General features: G+C 37.7%; 2 protein-coding genes across 8 annotated transcripts in view; one reads left to right on the top strand and one right to left on the bottom strand.

Moving 5' to 3' along the window:
- Positions 1-312: 312 nt before the first annotated feature.
- Positions 313-16,077, top strand: LOC123761377 (mitochondrial tRNA methylthiotransferase CDK5RAP1). Its single transcript, XM_045747382.2, is given in 7 exon segments — positions 313-873; positions 875-1,283; positions 5,024-5,610; positions 8,360-8,508; positions 11,188-11,314; positions 14,630-14,716; positions 15,827-16,077. Coding segments are annotated over 7 exon segments (1,941 nt in total). The 5' UTR covers positions 313-456; the 3' UTR covers positions 15,992-16,077.
- Positions 16,074-20,913, bottom strand: part of LOC123761376 (tRNA (uracil-5-)-methyltransferase homolog A) — a 50,958-nt gene continuing 46,118 nt past the window's right edge. For 6 of the 7 annotated variants that reach the window (XR_011224745.1, XM_069313587.1, XM_069313579.1 and 3 more), the window contains one exon: positions 16,795-19,073. Coding sequence is in view for 2 of the 7 variants with exons in the window: in XM_069313549.1 (XP_069169650.1) it covers positions 18,426-19,073 (648 nt within the window). In the remaining 5 variants the exon portion in view is untranslated. Of the gene's footprint in view, positions 19,074-20,913 lie in introns of all 7 variants that reach the window. The other variant, XM_069313556.1, reaches the window with a different exon arrangement.

Genomic DNA, 20,913 nt, shown 5'->3' with positions numbered 1-20,913 from the left:
TGGCACGGGCACAAACTAAGTACATTTATGTGTGTCCCGTAATAATACTGTGCTGTAACCTGTGGGTTTTGGGGCGGATACGGGCCTCAAACAATATTATTCTCCGTTTCTAATTTCTCACGTATATCTTTTATTTACTAATGTAACAAATAAATCAGTGCATTTGAACATTTATATGTATCATAAATGTTATTAATTATTGGGTTAATTTATACATATGTCGTGTCCCCTGCCAGGTCTTGGGGCCGGTCCCCTCAACAACAACAACACTACCTGGACGCAACACTATCATGATCCTAACTACTGACTAGGACGCAACACTACCAGGACGCAATACTACCTGGACGCAACACTACCAGGACCCAACACTACTAGGACGCAACACTACCAGGACGCAACACTAACAGGACGCAACACTAACAGGACGCAACACTAACAGGACATAGAAGAACCAGCATGTTTCCTGGTTCTGCTGCCGGTTGCATTATGCTCTCGTTGAGAACGCTGGGATATAAAGTAGTGGTTAATGGTCGCGTGAGTGGAGTGGGCCGGTGTTGCCAGCAGCCACAGGTCGGATACCACTTACAAGTGTTGTACAGCTCAACACTAGGCCTATGTCATTTTTTAGACCAAGGGAAATTAAAGTATGACAGCAGTAATCCCACCAAACATACCGTTTTTAGCACAAGACATGACTCTAGGCACTATTCCAGTGCTCAAACGTCATCCAACACTCAAGATTCTTTCGTTGAAATGAAATTAAAAAAAAGAAAAATTCCAGTAGGTCCGAGTTTAGAGTATTTTATAGCAAATAATACTGCTGGTGAGAAGCCAAACAACAAACTTTCAAAAAGAGATTTAGAGAAAGTATCATCACCCATATGTAAGCGTTAAGGACCTCGATGGGCACGGTCGTAGGGTATACTTCGATGTGTATGGTTGTCAGATGAATGAGAGTGACAGTGAGGTGGCCTGGTCTGTCCTTAGGGATCATGGCTACGTTCGTGCCACTTCCAGAGAGACTGCCGATGTGGTACTGGTAGTCACCTGTGCCATTCGAGACAGTGCCGAACAAAAGGTTTGGAATAAACTGGAATATCTTCGAAACCTAAAAAATAAGCGATCACTTAACAAGATGGCCATACCAATGAAAATTGGAGTGTTGGGTTGTATGGCAGAAAGACTCAAGAAGAAGTTGCTGGAAAAAGATAAAAGTATAGATATTGTGGCTGGTCCAGACAGTTACCGTGACCTTCCCAGGCTCCTGGCACTCACCGATCAAGGTCAGTAAATGGCACCTTATTCTCTGGATTTCAGCTTGCTAGTTATTAACAAATTATGCCTTCTAGTTTATCATGGAAATAGTTAAATCATATAATTATCTAAGTGTAATTACAGGGTGAGAGCAACGCTCCTGGTGTCCCGTCTTCCCAGTACAGTACTGTACTTTGAAACGCTTTGAAACTACTGATGATTTTGGCCTCCACCACCTTCTCACCTAACTTGTTGCAACCATCTACCACTGAATTTTCAATGCTGAATTTTCATACTATTTCTTAGGCAGTTTTGTTTAATTATTTTAAATCTGTGACCTCTTGATGCAAGTGATCTATCTCCTTTCTTAAAAATTGGTACCACACTATCAACCTTCCACGACTCTGGCACTCTGCCTGACTCTAATGATTTATTAAATATGGTATACAATGGCTCACAAAGCTCCTCTTTGCATTATTTAAGCAGATAATAGCCCTGGAAAATAGCAGCTCACCACTAAAGCAAGTTTTGGTAAATACCTCCCAAAACTAATTTCTATGTTCAGCAATGTTTCCAGGTATTTAGCTTGTATAACATGAATTTAGACCCAAATCAAGCACTGAATGTAAGGCGATGCCTCTCTTTTGGTGGGCCTTAATCCTTAGTAGTTACCTGAGTGGAAAGGGCAGAAACTTATCTTTCTTTAAAAGTTTATATAATGAAAATTAGAGGATATTAAGGGAAAATAAACTGCTAATTATTATTATTCACTGAGAGCTAATCACACAAACATGATGTATCAATGAGAAAATCCGTAGTTGTGATGAGGGTTTCGAACCTATGCGTTGGGTGTTCCCACACATACACCTTAGTCAATTAGGCCACGACGTGTTGACTAGGACGTGTGCGTGGGAACATCCACCGCATAGATTCAAACCCTCATCACGGCTCCTATGGATTTTCTCATTGACACATCACATGTTAGTGTGATTCCTCTCATGTGTATTGAAAGAGTACCGTCAGAGGTAGAACATTCCTAGATGCCAGAGGCAGAGTGCATAGGGGGGAGTGTGTGAAAATCCTGGCCTGGCTTCAGTGGATGCCTCGGAAAACCCTTGTGAGTTCAGTAGAACTCCAGGTTGCAATCCTTTTACCATGTCATGGCCTAGTTGACTAGGGCGTGTGTGTGGCAACACCCACTGCATAGGTTCAAACCCTTCATCCCGGCTCCCACAGATTCTATTATTACAGTATTATTATTATTGAATTATTATTTGATTCCTAATTTATAATAATAATTAATTTTGTCTAGGACAGGCATCTTATGTGCATATTTTCCTGAATTTACCCGAGAGCCACTAACATACTAGTGGCCTCGGTGAGGACAGAAAACCAGCAGCTTGTCAAAGGTTCCCCCATTTGCCCTTGTGAATTTTTCCAGCTGGATTTTAAAATTTAAGTTTTGTCGTTTATGGCTTCGGAGGGTAGACAGTTACATGGGTTTATAACCCTGTGGGTGAAAAAGCATCTCCTGTTCTCAGTCCTACACTGTGGATTGTTGAGCTTAAAACCGATGCTCCTTGTTTGTGTTACATCTGACCTTTTGAAGAAATTGTTTGGATCAACACCTTCAACTTGTTCAGTATTTTAAAAGTTTCAGTGAGATCCACCCTGTCATGCCTAGTTTGCTGTTCTGTTAGCCCTATGACACTCAAACGTTCCTGGTATGAGAGGATGACTTAGTTCTGGAATAATTTTCGTTGCCCAGTTTTGCACTTTTTTCAGAGCAGTTATGTCCTTTTGAAGATGAGTTCTCAATGCTTGGATACAATAATCCAAGTGGGGCCACACCAGAGATTTATACAGTTAAAACACTACAGTACCTTCTTTTCCTTAACACTAACGCACTCTTCAGACACCCCTCGCATCCAATTTTTTTCTCTAGAGTCCGAGCAGCGAACAGGGCTCGCATCCGATACAAAAATATTTGTATAAAATTAATTTTTTATCTGATCGATTTCGGGATAGTTTCAAAATGAGAGCCTTTAGAGTGCGCACAATTTGATACCAATGTGAAAGATGTAACACGAAAATTTATGTCAGAACACTTGAAAGATTATAAATATGTTTTTGGTAAAAATGTTAAAATATTTGTTAAAATTCTATTTATTGTGCTATTATTATGGAACTAGTTTTAAAATGCATGCCTTTAGATTGCAAACAATTTGATACCAAAATGAAATATGTAACACGGAAATTTATGTCAGAACACTGGAAGGATATAAATAATTTTATGATGATGAGTGTCCAAAATTAAAATATTTGTTTAAATTCAAGTTATTGCTCTATTATTATGGGACTAGTTTTAAAATACGCGCCTTTATATTGCTAACAAGTTGATACCAAAATGAAAGACGTAACACGAAAATTGATGTTATCAAACTGAACGAGTATACACATTAGGGTGCAGTGTGCAAATTGGTGCTCGTTCACGGGTAACTTTAGGCTTTGCTGCAGGGAATCATGCCAGGCATTTGGACATTATATACATATACACTTGCAGGGAATTTAATCGCGAACACAATGATACCAAAACGAACAACGTATCACGAGTATTAAGGTGAGAAAACTAAACCGAGTATATACATTTCGGTGTTGCCACGTGATCGCCCGCACGCAGGGGGAATGACCTCTAAGTTGGTGGTGCGCATGCCGTAGGTGCGAAAGTGTTAAAACATCACCTTCGAATTTCATCTCGGTTAGTGCAACAATGTCTGACGTCTTCAGCTGTTTAATATCATTTAGCTCCAGTATTTTTTTATCTCACTCCATCCATGTTAGCGTTTAAAATTTTCAGGAACACGTTTCCTTAGAGCAACTATATCCTTCTGAGACCTCATCTTTGGGAGAACATAGCTGCTCTGGAAAAAGTTCAACACTGGGCAACAAAAATAATTCTAGAGCTAAATCAACTTGCGTATCAGGAACGGTTGAGGGCTATAGGGCTAACAACATTGCAAACCAGGCATGATAGGGTTGATCTCATTGAAACTTATAAAATACTGTACTGGACAATTTGGAGGATGTTGATCTGGACAATTTCTTCAAAAGGTCAGATGTAACACAAACAAGGAGCAACGGTTTCAAGTTCAACCCATGGAACTGCCAACCCACCGAAGTAGTAAATGCCAAAACTGTTAAATTTTAAAATCCAACTGAAAAAGATCAAAGCTCCGTGGTGAAGTGGTAAGACACTCACCTGGCGTTCCGCGAGTGCTTTGTCATGGGTTCGTATCCTGGCCGGGGAGGATTTACTGGGCGCAAATCCTTAACTGTAGCCTCTGCTTAACTCAACAGTAAAATGGGTACTTGGTTGTAAAAACGATTCTTTGTGGCGGGGATCATATTCCAGGGACTTGCCTGAAACGCTACGCGTACTAGTGGCTGTACAAAAATGTAACAACTCTTGTATATATCTCAAAAAAAAAAAAAAAAAAAAAAAGGCAGTAAATGGGGAGGACTTTAGACAAGCGGCTGGCTTCGAGGCCAGTAGTGTTAGTGGCCCTCAGGTAAATTCAGGTAAGTGTAACAAATGGAAAAATGGCACTGACATTTACCAAACCTAGAGGGTACTGTTTGACAATTTCAGTAGATATCATTTCCTGCTTCTGCCTAACAACCTTATTATAGTGGGACACTTTATTTTTAACTTGGCAAATCAACAGTATTTCATAAATAATAAAAGAAAAACTTTCTCATTTTGTTATAGGTGAAGCGGCTGTTAATGTTTTGCTGTCATTGGAGGAAACCTATGCTGATATTGTACCAGTGAGTTTGTCAACAAATAGAATGTCTGCATTTATCTCAGTAATGCGTGGCTGTGACAACATGTGCTCATATTGTATTGTTCCTTATACTCGAGGACGAGAACGTTCACGAAGTGTTGAATCAATTCTCGAGGAAGTGCATTACTTGTCTGATCAAGGAGTAAAGGAGATAACTCTCTTAGGTCAGAATGTGAATAGTTATCGAGATACATCACAGATTCATCATGCAAGTTTTGTAGACCATGAAAATAAAGACTCTAATTTGGTTAAGGGATTTAAAACAATATATAAACCAAAGACAGGAGGACTGAGATTTGCACACCTCTTGGACAAGGTGTCTCAAGTTGATCCTGAAATGCGTATTAGATTTACCTCGCCGCACCCAAAAGATTTCCCAGATGATGTGTTATATTTGATTAAAGAGAGAAAAAACATCTGTAAAAGCATTCATCTGCCAGCTCAATGTGGTAGTACAAGAATTTTGGAGCTCATGCGAAGAGGGTACACAAGAGAAGCATATCTTGAATTGGTAAGTGCTGTTATATTTATAGCTAGTAGTATATATATTATTAATTGTTGCATATTAAAGGATAATTTCAACCTAAGGGAAAATCAGTAGGTACCATGATTCGAATTCGAACCTATGCGCTGGGTGTTCCCAGGCACAGCACACGCTCCAGACAACTAGACCACGACAAAGTCAAAGGGATTGCAAACTAGGGGTACTACTGCACTCACCCTCAAGGAATCCTTGTGGGTGCAGTAGTACCCCAGGTTGCAATCTTTTTGACCATGTCGTGGCCTAATTGTCTGGAGTGTGTCTGGGAACACCCAGCGCATAGATTTGAATCCTCAACACGGCTCCTACTGATTTTCTCATTGATGCATCACGTTAGTGTAATTAATTTGTGTATTTCAACCTAGGCTTCTTATGGTAATATTTAATGTGAGTATAAGGTTTTTAGAAGCCCATCCTCTAATAAGGATTGTACTGTACTTGTAGCAACTATTTGCCGAAACATACGAAAGTGTATTGTTGGACCCAAAAAGAGTTCACATTTGATATTACTGAGTTAGCCAAACTGGCATTCTAAAAAATGAAAAAGGAACTAAAGAACCTAATTTAACTTGTCCAGGTAAGCCTTGGCCTAATATACATTGTCTTAGGCCTAATATAATACATATGTGCTGCAATAGGCCTAGGAATGTTTGAGTTTGGTTTTTGTCTGTTTTTTGTACCCTGTTCAGAAATAATATTACAAAAAGTTGGCAAGTTGTACTTTTTTCAGATTTGTTTGCAAATTCTTGCAGAATCCTAGTACATCCACCTGAGATCACCGGCTTTTGGGAGCTTCACCAGGCATCTGGGTATCCCCAGACAGGCCTGGAGACAGGACCAGAATTCTGGCTCATTCTAATGATGCAAGGGAGCTTGGGAATAGCAGGAGTTTGTGGCAGTCTACATGGCACTCTTGTGCATGTCTAATGCAGGGCTCTGCTCTGTCCTCATTCAGATTTCACTGTGATGGTCCATTGTCTAAACAGGGTAAGGAAGGGGGTTGTTCCATGTTCATTGGGTTGGAATCTAAGGATAACCTTGCTTCTTAGGTTGTTTATGTTTGTCTTAGGTTGTGCTGTTTATACGTGGTGTCAAATGTTCTCATGGGTACTCTCTCTCCCATCTGATTTCAATAGAATGGGAAGTGGATAAGACCTTTTTTCTGTGGCCTTACAAAACATTTGGCTATCCTTGAATGGACCTGCTCCTTTCTTGTCTTTAGATTGTATCTTGGAGATTTTCTCTTCTCACTCAAGTTTCTCCCACAGTTGGCAGACTCCTTTTCTAAGGCACCTATTTTATAAGCCCTTGCTTATCATCAAGTTGGGGAGCTTTATGCCCTTTGCCAAAAGCAAGATTTTTTATTTTTGCGGCTTGGTAATGGTTATCATTGCCTTTAACCTTCTCTGGCATTTTTGGCTAAGATTGCAGCTTCTGTATTATGAGTCTTTAATACTTGTTTTTGACCATTGTGGTGTACATTATATGCTGTTCTGTGGCTGCACTTGAGTTGCACTTTGGTGTTTGGCATGCAATTGATTTTCTTCTGCCTCGGTTCTTGTCCCATTTTTTATTACTAATTTTTTCAGAAATGCCAGCCTCCTCTGTCGAGGCACCAGTTGTAAATTAGCCCAGGGAGCTATTGAGCAGTCCATCCCAGAAATCAAGCATTGAAGCACTATTTTTCTGGTGGGCTGTCAGGTTCCTCATGTCTTGTGTGGTATAGGGATTCAATTTGGGTGGGTCATGAGTGAGAGGACTGGCTGGGTAGCATCTCAAGTGACATGGGCTGCCACCTTGTGTCAGTCGGGGAATCATGTTTAGGGTGTTTACACTACAGCAATGATCATTTGCATCATTACAATTGGGTACCGAATTTGCTTCAGGTAGTTGCTTGCTTTGTTCCACTTATGCATGCTGGTGCAATTTTTTCTCAGTTTTGGGTTGATTTTGTAGAGAGCACCTGACAGCTGGATGGACAGCGCTTCGGATTCGTAGTCCTGAGGTTCCGGGTTCGATTCCCGGTGGAAGTGGAGACAAATGGGCAAAATGTTTCTTTCACCCTGATGTGCCTCTTACCTAGCAGTAAATAGGTACCTGGGAATTAGACAGCTGCTATGGGCTGCTTCTAGGGGGTGTGTAACAAAAAGCATTCATATAGCATTCATGCTTATTCATATAAGCATTATAGCATTCATAATGGTCAGAGTATTGAACATGAACAAGGCACTTCTGATGGATTTACTGTGAATCTCCTGTATGGGGGGGGTGACACTTTTTCTTCTGTTCAAAGAAGAGATGCAGCTACAGGGTCTAAATTCATGTTATGCAAGCTAAATACCTGGAAACATTGCTAAACGTAGAAATTAGTTTTGGGAGATATTTAGCAAAACTTGCTTTAGTGGTGAGCTATTTTCCAGTACTATTACCTACTGCAGGCAAAGGTAGTATAGGTAATATTAGCCTAATTATAACTGCATAGCATTTAACTTTCCTCTTCTTAGTTCAGTTAACTTAGGTTACATAAAGTCCCTTCTCAATTCAAATAAATCAAATTTCATTCCTTATCTCCTATGAATGTTCTCTTCTCTCATCATGTTAGTTATTGTTGTACCATTTCCTAGCCTAGGCAACTGACATTAATTTTTCATTTAAGTTGGCTTGCTTGCATTTGTTATTTTATTCATACGAGCTAAATTTGGTTTATCTTTTATTACAGGTGACTCGCATTCGGTCCATCATCCCAAACATATCCCTGTCTTCAGATTTTATTTGTGGTTTTTACTCAGAGACTGAAGCAGAGTTTGAAGAAACTCTGACTTTAATGGAAGAAGTAAAGTACAACTTTTGCTACCTTTATCCATACAGGTAAGAGATGTACAGGAAAAAGTTTATTGCATTTTTATTAATGTTTGTAGGGTAAAGTTCCTGGTCTCCAGCCACCTAAGTTTTTGGTGTGTAAGTCTGACTTAATAAAATGTTTAACAGGCCTGAGTTGTGGCTTTCTCATTTCTGTGTCACCTAGAAATGAGAGAGGATGCAGGCAGACATGAAAGAATACAAATATTACATAATTCATCCCTCAAACTCCCAAATCCAGCACCATTGCAAAGTTCCAACTATTGTACAAGCACACCACACATCACAAAAGTTAATTGACAGTTGAGAGGCGGGCCGAAAGAGCAGAGCTCAACCCCCCGCAGGCACAACTAGGTGAATACACACAGCCACAGAGATTGTACAGGAAGGAGATGAGGTTGGGTTGACTGTTATTTGAACCTAAGAAAGGCATTTGACACAGTTCCACACAAGTTTTTGTTCTGGAAACTGGACCATGCTGGAGGGATGACAAGCAAACTGCTGACATGGATGAAATATTTTCTGACAGAAAGATGAGGGCAGTAATCAGAGACAATGTATCAGATTGGGGAATGCTAGTAATGGAGTACCACAGAGTTCAGTTCTTGTATCAGTAATGTTAATCGTCTACATAAACGATCTACCGGAAGGAATACAGAACTACATGAACATATTTGCTGATGATGCTGAGCTACTAGGGAAGATAGGAGGTTTAAGCAATTGTCATGCCCTTCAAGATGCCTTGGACAAAATAAGTACTGTATATGGAGCAACACTTGGCAAATAGGAATTCAGTGTGAATAAATGCCATGTTATGGAATGAGGAATAAGAGAAAACAGGCCACACACACAGCCTACAAATTATGTGGATAAGCATTAAAGAACTCAGAGAAAGATCTAGGGGTGGTTCTGGATAGTATACTGTCACCAGAGGACCACATAAAGGACATTGTGAAAGGAGCATATACATCACTTTTCAACTTCAGAATCGTTTTTAAATACAATGCATGGATAGTGAAACATTAAAGAAACTGTTAAGACTTTTTTAAGATCAAAATTAGAATATACAGTGGCTTGTAAGATCCCCATATTCAAGAAGCGCACAAATAAATTGGAAAAAGTGCAAAGACAGGCTATGAAAAATCTTCCAGAACAGAAAAATGAGAGGAGAGGATAAAGATGATAAATATGTCAAGGCTAGAGGATACAAGAAAGAGGAAATATGATCGCTACATACAAAATAGTAACAGGAATCGACACATTTGACAAAGGAATTCTTGAAACCATGCAACTTCACGAACAACAGATCATAGAGATCATAGATTTAAGCTACGAAAACAAAGGTGCCAAAAATATTACAAAGGTCTCTTGCAAGCAAAGTGACAGATGGTTGAAACAAATTAATTGAGGAGGCAGTGAATGCCAGAACCATCAGTTGTTTCAGAGCATCACATGACTGTACAGAACTGGGAAGGCAGGACATCATGAGAGCTTAATTAATGAGTTACAGTGTGTTCTTGTCCACATTATGTGGACAAGAACAACTTTTATAAATTGAGAGAAAGTAGGGCAAGAAAACTGGTGGAAGCTGGAAATGTAAATGAGTCAAGTGTAAGTAAATTTTCATACCCAGTGTTGATGATCAACATGGGGGAGGCATTGAAAGAAGAAGTTGTAAAAGCTACTTGCTGATACCTGTACATCAACAATTTTAGGGCTAAATTTGTCAGAGAATTTGAACATTACCCAAGTTCAGTTATAACACAACGGGCAGCAAGGCTAGTAGGCAGAGCATAAAAAACTAGATTTCAGTACCCCCTTATTCACTACTAAGGTGAACACGCCATCATATACATGCACACACAGTTGAGTTGAACACCTGGATAAAAATGACAAAATAAGATAGAACATATAGGTTTTGAAATACAAAGACCTGTGAAACAAATCTTAGCTTTTATGATAGCCATGTAGGCCTTCCAAGAAAGAGAAAGTATGGCCGACTGCATCTACCTTGCCTTAAAAATAAGAGCAGTGATTAAAGGCATTGTATCAAGACTAGAGGAATATCATTAGTGGAGCATCACAAGGTTTAGTTCTAGCACCAGTAATGTTAATTGTTATGAATAATATATTTGCAGATGATGCTAAATTACTATGAAGAGTAGACTTAGATGGCTTAGTAGACTTGTTGAGGTTATCTTGAGATGATTTCGGGGCTTAGCGTCCCCGCGGCCCGGTCCTCGACCAGGTCTCCTTTTTGTTACACACATCCCCAGGAAGCAGCCCGTAACAGCTATCTAACTCCCAGGTACCTATTTACTGCTAGAATTTTACTGCTTGACTTAGATGACCCTTCGAAATGACTTGGAACAAAATAAATTATATGAGAAGATGCTTAAAAACCCAATCAAGATCTAGAAATGGTTCTCAAAATCTAGCTTTGACTCCAAGGGATATGCTGTACATTTGTAACCTAAATCACTTAATTACCACCAGGCTTTTATCCACCATGTAAAACATCGTAATATGATTGTCACTCAAATAGTGTGAAATTTAGGGACATAATGTCCTGCTTTGTATAGACTGTTGTGGCTTGTCTTTAGTGTGGATGCAATATGTTGGAGAATCATTCAGTGATATATGTTTATAAATGTGTGATATGAATGTAATTTTAATTTATCTTTTCAGTATGCGTGAAAAAACACATGCTCATCATAAACTAGCAGATGACATTCCTTTCTCTGTTAAAGTTGATCGTTTGCAGAGAATGGTAGAATTATTCCGCACTGAAGTCACCAAGATTAATAAAGCTCAGGTGAGATGTTTATTTTTATTTGGTAAGTATAAGGTAAGACTGGAATTAGCTATCACCATTAGGGCTACAGCAATAGCTTATGGTTTTGTCAGATTTTCTGGACTTGCTTTCAAGTAGCTCCCTGGTACATTGACTAGCACAACAAAACTTACCAGACCTCTGGAATTCTGCAACAATACCTAATACCAGGACCAGAATCTGATGTGCTCATAGAGGTGAAGGAAGTATGAGGATCTGAGAGTGACACAAAACCAAGTAAAACCTCCTAGAAAGTGTACACAAAACAAAAAAAACTATATTGCATTAGAGAAAAGATGGATACAAGGGACATTTTACCCAATATAAAGAATCTATGAACTGGTTCTGGGTGGCAAACCAAAATGATCAGACTACCATGTTCCTTTCATCTCCTTTCTAGTTTACATTTTGAGAGCTTTGAAATGGTGTCAATAATTTAGGTGCTTTATTGAGTGTATGCGTTCCATATATGTTCTTCATATTCCTTCTATTTCAACACACTCTCCTGCTCTGAAAGGGCAAGTGAATATCAAGCAGTACTCAAGGTGGAACAGTACAAGTGATTTGAATAGTATGAGCATTGTGCTGGAATCCTGGATTTGAAGGTTCTCATGACTTTATCCTATAATTTTCCTAACTCACACTATATTTGCTTTGTTGTGCTCACTAATGTTAGATCATCAAACATCATTATTCCCAAATCCTTTACATGATGTCCGTTGAGTAGAACTGATTGTGTGTTGTCCCTTGTACTGTACTTTTCTTGGGGAGGGGGTGCCCCCTGTGGCTCCTTGAAGCTATTACACAGATTCATTGCCATGCTACTAGGTGCAATCAATCGCAGAGTTGTTATTGGCCTACCGGGAACCATGAGCCAGAGCCTGGCCCCATCAGAGAGGCGCAGGGAGTTGTGGCACTATGAACACCTTACATTAAAGTTATTCATGTCTGCCACCATTAAGGAAAGCAGCAAAACAAAACAGACTACTGCATGATTAGAACGACTTCAAAATTGCCAAAAGTACTCCCCCAACACTGTAAACATAACACAGCAGAAGGAAGAAAAATACTAAATTCCAGGTGCTTTACCTAAGTACTGTACCTAGAATTAATTTCTGTTGCCCATTTGAAAACTATTAATATTGGCTTGTTGTTTTTCAATGTCTTCTGTAGAAGTAACTCTCATGCTAATTTTTGTTGTCTATAAATTATGACATGAAACTGTGATGTATTTTTATCTATGTTATGAAAATGAGAAAAAGCAGTGGTGCAAGGACTGTGCTTTGGGGTACAGACCTCTTCACTGCTTGGATTCAATATTATTTGATTTGCCTTGTTACTCTTCGCATTCTGTTTAACAGGAAATTGAACATCCATTGCCCTTCTTTACTTGTTGCTGGTATTGATCTCATATTATGGGCTATCACTTCATGGTCACATTTATCAAATGCCTTTGCAGGTATTCTAACATCTTTGGAGTATCTGCATTCTGATCTACCTCAGTGACTGGCTACTACTTTGGATCCCAATCACCCTGATTGTCTGCTGGTCAGTCAGAGGATGTCCCAGCTTGGTGTCTTTCTCTGTCCTGGCTTTGTTTTGTTGGGCATCACTTGCCATGTACTGTCACCTCATATCGTGCAGCACTGGTGGAGCCACTGCAGCTGGTGGTCAGGCTTGATATTACCTCAAGCTCCATTTTGCAAGTTGTCTGATGTGTTGTTTCACCTTAGGCCTGCTGATGTGCCACCAAGGCTTGTCTTTTTCAGGTCATCTGCGATATGGTTAAGTCTGGCTAGCCTGTAGTCTGCCCTCGCACCTATTATGTGTAGCTTGAAATTGAAATTAAGTTTATTGAGGTATAAATACACTACAGGGATGAGGTAGCTCAAGCTATTCTCATCCTGTTCAGTACAACGTATTCATATATACATTGCTTGTTTATAGACACACACATCACAATCAGTCAACATATTACTGAACATTTTGAGTGATAAGCATGCATATTTCTTCCTTTACACATGAAGTACCTTAACATACCACATAGTTTACACTTTTGTTTTATTATCATTTACATCTATTCCATATTGCCAGTAATATTTGTATCAGAGCCTGAGCTGAACGTATTCAGTCATTCCAAGCATTTCTCCTTTTACCACAATGGGTGTTTTGACTCTCATACATGTGGTGTTGCATAGTTTGACTTCCTTCATACAGTATACCTCTCCTCACCATTTCTGCCTGAATATTTCTTATTTTGCTTCTTGTTTGTCTCATTGTTTTTAATTAAAAAACATTCAATTTCAACTTGTGATTTTGATGTGGCGCATTTCGCCAGTTCATCAGCTTTGAGCACTATTCCAATATGGGATGGAATCCACAACTTTTCACTGTGAATCCACTGTGGCCTTTCAGACGTATATTATTTATTCTTTTCTTTTATTTATTAAAGCTAGAAATGCATTTCTTTAAATATTATAAGTCATTAGCAAAACCTAACTAGATACCAGCAGCTTCTGTTGCTTTTCTACCATGTACCAGTATACTCTACTGTATTTCTACTTTCCTATTTTGCATTGCTGTACAAATGAGAAAAAAATAAGTGTTTATTCATGACCTTTAGAAACACCTTCTGTCATGTATTTGTAGAGTGATGATGATCACATGGTGTGGTTATGGCCACTGGAATGACATAATTGGGAAGGAAGAGTAGGATAGCCCAAATATAGTAGATTTGTATTCTACTGTAAGCTACACCTCTACTTCTGCAATATTTTTGGTAAAAATAGTTGTGCCTAATTATGGTGAATACGGTAATTGTTCCAAAGAGTTTTAAATATTTTTGATTAACATATACAATACTGTACTGTATATGTTAATGTGATTCGGTCCCATATGAAAACATCAGTGATCCCGAGGATGTGTCCACCACTCTTGCCCAGATCATGTTTATTTTTTTATCACCAGTGAAATTTATATTAAACATGAAAACTGAAATCCAATTCAGTACCCACACTATTGTCATTGTATTTAATATTGGGCTGTACAGTATAACAAAATGTATCTATAATAAATGTATCAGAATATGATAAGATATTGCCCTTCTGGTGACTACATTTGTTATGACTCATTACAGAATACAGAAAATAGTTGCTACAAATCACGAGTGACTACTACATTACATTAAGAATATTAATTTGCTTCATTATTGAGCTGTATTTACTGTAACAAGTTTTATTTTGTTAAGGATTTACCAATAACAATACATTTTTTAATATGAAACTTTTCTCCTTGAAGGTTGGGCAACAGCAGCTGGTTTTGGTAGAAGGTGCCAGTAAACGATCACATATGGAACTGGTTGGAAGAAATGATGGCAACACAAGGGTAAGATATGTCCTGTACTACACGTATAATTCAGTACCAATTATATACGCTAATCTATCTGGAATGCTTGGGAACAAGGACATTTATAGTCCTGGCCACATTCCCATTACAGTACAGTAATTTGCACTTGCAGGTACATTTCCTGCAGTTTTGTTGTCTTGCTTCGAATATGACATGGAGAGGCTTGCTGCAAAACTAGGAAGGTGTCTGAATTGTACATGTTTTGTTTCTTGGCTCGTAGAGACCCTTTCGTTTTCTTTGTCCAAGTGATGGCTTTGTCGTCGTTCACCTGTAATTACACGATGAGAGCTATGCTAGTGGTGTCCTGTCTTCCCGTTACTCAGTAGTTTCAAAGCATTATATGACAACAGACAGTTTTGACCTCCACCTCACTTAGTTTGTTCCAACCGTCTGCCAGTCTGTTTGCAAGAGAAAACTTTAATATTTTTCAAGCACCTTGGTTTTCTTAGCTTGAATCTGTGTCCTCTCGTTCGTGATGTTGCTGGTTTCAGGAATTCCTCTGTCAATTTGGTAGATTCCTATTAGTATATTTTAAGTGGTGATCATATATCACTACATTTTCTATCTTCTAGTTTTGGGATGTTTAACACCTCTGGTCTCTCCTTGTAACTCGTTTCTCAGTTCTGGAAGCCATTTTGTAGCATGCCGTTGCACCTGTTCCCACTTTGTCGTCCTTGATATTTGGGCACCACACAACTGCTGCATATTCCAGTTTTGGTCTCATAAGTCATTAACTTTTAAGTGAAAAAGTCTTTAGTATTTCACCATCCATATAATTAAAAGCAAGCCTGAAGTTGGAGCGCAACGCATAGCGTTGTGCGTGTTACTCTGGCGACAGCTTACTGTCCAAAACCACCCGTCTCGTTCTTTGTCATGTTGGCACCTTTTGATTATGCAATCAAATAACAGTAGCAACAACAATCAACAGGATTGTTGCTACTGTTATCATAGTCTTCCCAACATGACACCTTTTGATTGCTTTTAATTTCATGCAGTAACCATTTAATGAAAACCATTTGTCTTATCACAATATTTGAAAACCGTATAGTCTAGATGAACTTAATATTTTTTTTTTTATTCACAATACAGGTTATCTTTCCTGATGTAGAATTAGAAGATCCAGATAGAAGAGGCCCAACAAGAATTCAGCCAGGAAACTACATTTCTGTACTGATTACAGATTATTCTTCACAAATCTTAAAGGGTGTTCCTCTTGCCATTACTACATTGAAGGCTCAGTCCAGATCTATGTGATTGCTAATGTAAACACTACCACTGAGGCACAAATCAATATCTGATCGTTTTGTGTAGCAAAAAAATTGCAATAAAAGAGAAATGCATCCTGCATTTTATTGATCCATTTGAATTTTACAATTGTTAATTTTATATCCCAATACTGTACGATATATAGAAGTCAAAGTTGGCTTTTATTTTATCACAACTTCAGTTGCACCTCAATTTCACAAACATTATTGAAAAGTTCTAGATGCTCTTTTGTTCAACAATCTTCCCAAACTAAGTTGAGAATTTCAGAACTGCAGAATGCCATAAACAATCTGTTAACTCGCATTTTAAAGCATTTAACACCCATTTCCATCAACAAATTGATCAAGTTTCATGTTTTCATATTTCACACCATTATGCCATAAGCATGTAATTTGCCACCCCATTTAACCACCTAAGTTGCACAAATATACACGAACCTAGTTAGTAACTATTAATTTATAGTAATTTAAGAATGCAAAATTGGTCCACCAGTGAAAACTAGCCTCAGATCTATTGTTTAGTTAACTTTAGGTAAATACATTATTATTAATCTATCATGACTATATATTTTGCCATTCCATGCATCTTTAACAACCTCTAATTTGTAATATTAAAAAAAATTATATATATGTAAGCAGTGTATACAAAGTTAGTACAGATAGTTCAATACTCATCCAGGGTACATCATATTCTATAAACATTAAAACTTACAAAACCACAAGGTGGTACCATCCGTTGGTAGTAGATGGAACTGAAGGTAATGCATCTTTGCCAGGAGAAAATATTAAAGATTTAAACTGTTCATTATCTATTGTATGCTGTGTGAACATTACAAAACATATTACAAAAGTTGTTGAAAATAACCCAGATAATTGTATGATACAGAAGTGAAGTACTTACTGTACAGTATAATAAAAACAAATACATTTCACTGACTATTGATTTATTTGGGGCTCAGCCTAGAGCCTTTTGCTTTTTGTTAAAACTGACATTGTTTAGCAGTCTGCAATCCACCACCAATACCTTCAATGTCTATTTCTACTAACAATTGCAATCTAAATCTTACCTTCATTCCTTATTTGGTAAAAAGATTAATATACTAGCTCTTGTATTATCAAATACAATGATTTATAGTTTTCATGGCATGTGATGCATAACAAGTTTCTAATCTGAAACTTTTGCTCATTTATATTGTACATTTTTGCCTGCTAGTAAACAAGATGGCAAAGACTTGCCCCTACTGGAAATATGCTGCTTCTGTAAACTTCAATTCCAGTCAATCTAGTTACATAAATGTACACTCTCTCAAACTAATATTCTACCGCTAACTTGAATTCAGTGAAAACTACATATCTAAATACCACTAATAATAATTTCAGGTGAAAATTTGGAATCATAATTAAAAATTATATTGGTTAAAATTCTAAAAATTATGAAGAACAAATATTTATAAAGCTTTCTACAGCAAACATCTTTACTTCAATTATAGTTTTACAATCTATAAACGAATGTGTACTTTACAACAATCAATTTTGCACATGTACTATTATTAATGTGTATATGAAAATCATATATATGATATATGTGTATATGTATATAATTATACATGTAAAAACACACACTACTTAAATTTCAAAATATCCTGAACAATACTATTTGCCAGGATGCAAGGAAAGGCTGAAATGTGTGTGAATGTCACACCGATGCTCTCCCAACCAAGCACAAGTAACCCTAAGCATGAGACACCAAAATTATCAACCTGTTATCCAACCTACGTTATCAGCATCACGGCAGCTCCACACAAGTGAAACTGGTTTCCCTCCATCACCCTGTCATAAATTGATGTTTATATCATGAAAGTACTACAGTACTTCATTTACTTAGGTTCCTAGGAATAGCCTAAATGACACGAGCACATGTCTGGCATTCACACTTTCAAATCCACCTTCGGATACAAAATGAAATTGTGTAATATACATGATACTAAATAGCCAGAACTGGGTCTAGACCTAGCTGGAAAGTACCGCTCTTCCTAATAGCCAATATAGGCCTAATTTTAACATTTTACCAGGGTTAAGAGATTAGGCCAGGCTCCTTGCTTTTGGTTGAAATTCAGTAGATTGCTCAAACAATTTATCTATCAATGCTATATGAATAATTACAATGTATAATTCTCTATAAACAGATGTTTAATTCTTAAATATTCATTGGATCAATGGTCTAATCTTTAAAGTTATGATTTCACATAGCCCTTTTTTTCTACTGCTCAATGCTCAAGACATTTTACAAATACAGTACTTGAATTTTAAAGTAAAAAGAACATTTAGGATTAGTAGGGCCAACATCTATTGAAGTTACCTTGATAGGCATGCCCTAAGAAACTTAAAAAGTTCAATGATTCTTATATCCACTATACCAGAACCTAGTATCTGAAATCATCTTTCCTGAAGCCTAGCCTTCGACTTTGATCAAATCCTTGATTGAAGTACCGATCATAACGTGGTTCATCAAAACGCGAGTTACCTTCAAATCGTGGGTCATCGTAGCGTGGTTCATCAAAACGCCTGTCTTCAAAACGTCGGGTGTCATAACGCCTCTCGTCAAATCTTGAGTCGCCAAAACGTCTATCATCAAGACGAGGATTATCAAGGCGTGGATTAAGACGTGGGTTGTCAAGACATGGATCGTCAAGAAGTGGGCTCTCAAGCAGTGGTTTACGACGTGGCATGTCAAGCCGTGGGTTGTCCATACGTGGATTGTCCATACGTGGATCATCCATACGTGGGTCATCCATACGTGGATCATCCATACGCGGATCATCATAATCTTGCTCATAGCTGCGATTATAATTCTGGCTAAATCCTCGTCCATAATTTGGACTCAAATCTTCCCTGCGACTGTAACCCTGACGAAGAGGTTCATCATAACGTTCACTGAAACCGACATCAAACTTTGGTGGATTATACTGAGGACGAGGCTGTTGGTATGGCTGGAACCTTGGGTTGGCCTGACGGCGCATGTCAACTGTCGATACAGTCTTCCATTCACCATATCCACCAGTGGGTTCAGCCTGCAAGAATAAAGGTTTTTATTCCTAGCACATTTAACATTAAACAAAAATTCCTTCTCAAATGCCTTAACACAATTTTGTTTTTACAATGACAAAAGTATTAAACTGAATTCATTTACAAGAAGTCCTATTCATTTATGAAACGACAATGCCAAAGATGTTGACAGACACAAGGAATTGATCATTAATTAAGAGGAACAAAATTGAAATATATCTAAACCACTGATTAAATATAAATAACTTATATATTTGTATATTTTATTTATTCAGTAACCAAAACAGTCTACTGGTGTAGTTCTGAAGGAATGACAATAATAAAAAATTCATATCTTAATGGGGTAAAATGATGCAGCTAGTTTACCCTTTAAGAGAAACTACCTTATAATTAACTTTTGTTCTATTATTCCCTCCAATTTTGTATAGCATTACCTTGCAGCACTCGTATAGAAACACGCTCGGTTGCTATTTTTCATGTTTGCATACGCACATGAACACACTAATGCAATAGTAACCCTTAACATGTTCCATTGCATTATTGCTGTCACAACACCATAATGTACAAGCTTTATGTAAATCATAAATGACTGGCCAAGCTCAGAAATTAATTCCTCAAGGGGAACACTTTCGTCAAATTGTCGATGTCGTATAATATTCAAGCAAACCGAATTGCTGATACTTCGCAATTCACGAGATTGGGCTTTACAAAAAATAAGAACACATTCAAGCACTATACGTAATATGACAAAAATGTTTTTAAAGTAAAATGACAGGTAACATTAGTAACCTGAAATGTTTCGATTATCTCTTTTCAGTATATAATACAGGATCCTTCTTCAATACAGCTGAAACCCGCTCAAACAGAATTATTCATTCTGGACCTGTATATGATCGCTGCTATTATGTAGTCAACATTATTTCATTTTTATTAGTGCAAAAGATAGAAAACACCCTTGCACGTTCATCGATATGAAGTTACAACGCCTGCATGTTACAATTCTAGTAAAGAAAATAATTTGCTTATTTGTGTTTTTCAAAATCGCCTGCAGGTTAGCAAATATTATACGTAATTTGCTCACTTGCAATTCTTCTGTCACAATCCACCTTACAAATGGAATACTTCCAGTCCATCTGATCTTCTGTTCGAGCAGGTTTCCACTGTACAGCAGTTTGGGGAAAAGATAAACTTTACAGTATAAAAGTTACGAACATACCCAAACGTGCATGGCAACAGTTTGAAATATATCACTGTTACAGTTTCAAATAACATGCATCGTTTGATACAACAGGCTACGCAAATGTTTTATCTGAACACTTGCACATGTAATGAAACATTTCAAGACTGACATTCCAACACAATCCTGTACAGTCTGAAATGAAACACTGAGCAGCCGTATATAATACACAGTTACAACCCAAGATGATAGTAACAGAAGATACAATCTTCCTTATTAGCTAACTGCAATGTCGGAATAATGTTCAGAGATACGGTAACAGTCCAAACTGAAACTGCTACAGATATACAAATAAAGATGCTGACCTATAATGGTGTTGCAATCTAAAACAATTGCAACAGCCATTAACCGATGATTAAAAATATGGATATTGTATAATACATTTATTTGCAATAATAAAAATAATAAGCTGTTATGTCACTGCCACAGTCTGAAGCAACTGTGGCAGTCCATACACGCCAATGTAACAAATTAAATACACAAATAAATACCTAAATATATTAGAACTTGCATTACAGTTAATACACTGTAACTGTATTCAGGTTAAAATGAAGTAGGTTCCAGTTTCAGGTGATGCTGACAGTTTCCAACAGAAATTAGCCACAGCA

The sequence above is a fragment of the Procambarus clarkii genome, chromosome 7 (assembly GCF_040958095.1).
Source record: "Procambarus clarkii isolate CNS0578487 chromosome 7, FALCON_Pclarkii_2.0, whole genome shotgun sequence".
NCBI lineage: Eukaryota > Metazoa > Arthropoda > Malacostraca > Decapoda > Cambaridae > Procambarus > Procambarus clarkii.
Note: the sequence above shows the minus strand (reverse complement) of the source record. Positions and strands in the feature narration are given on the sequence as shown.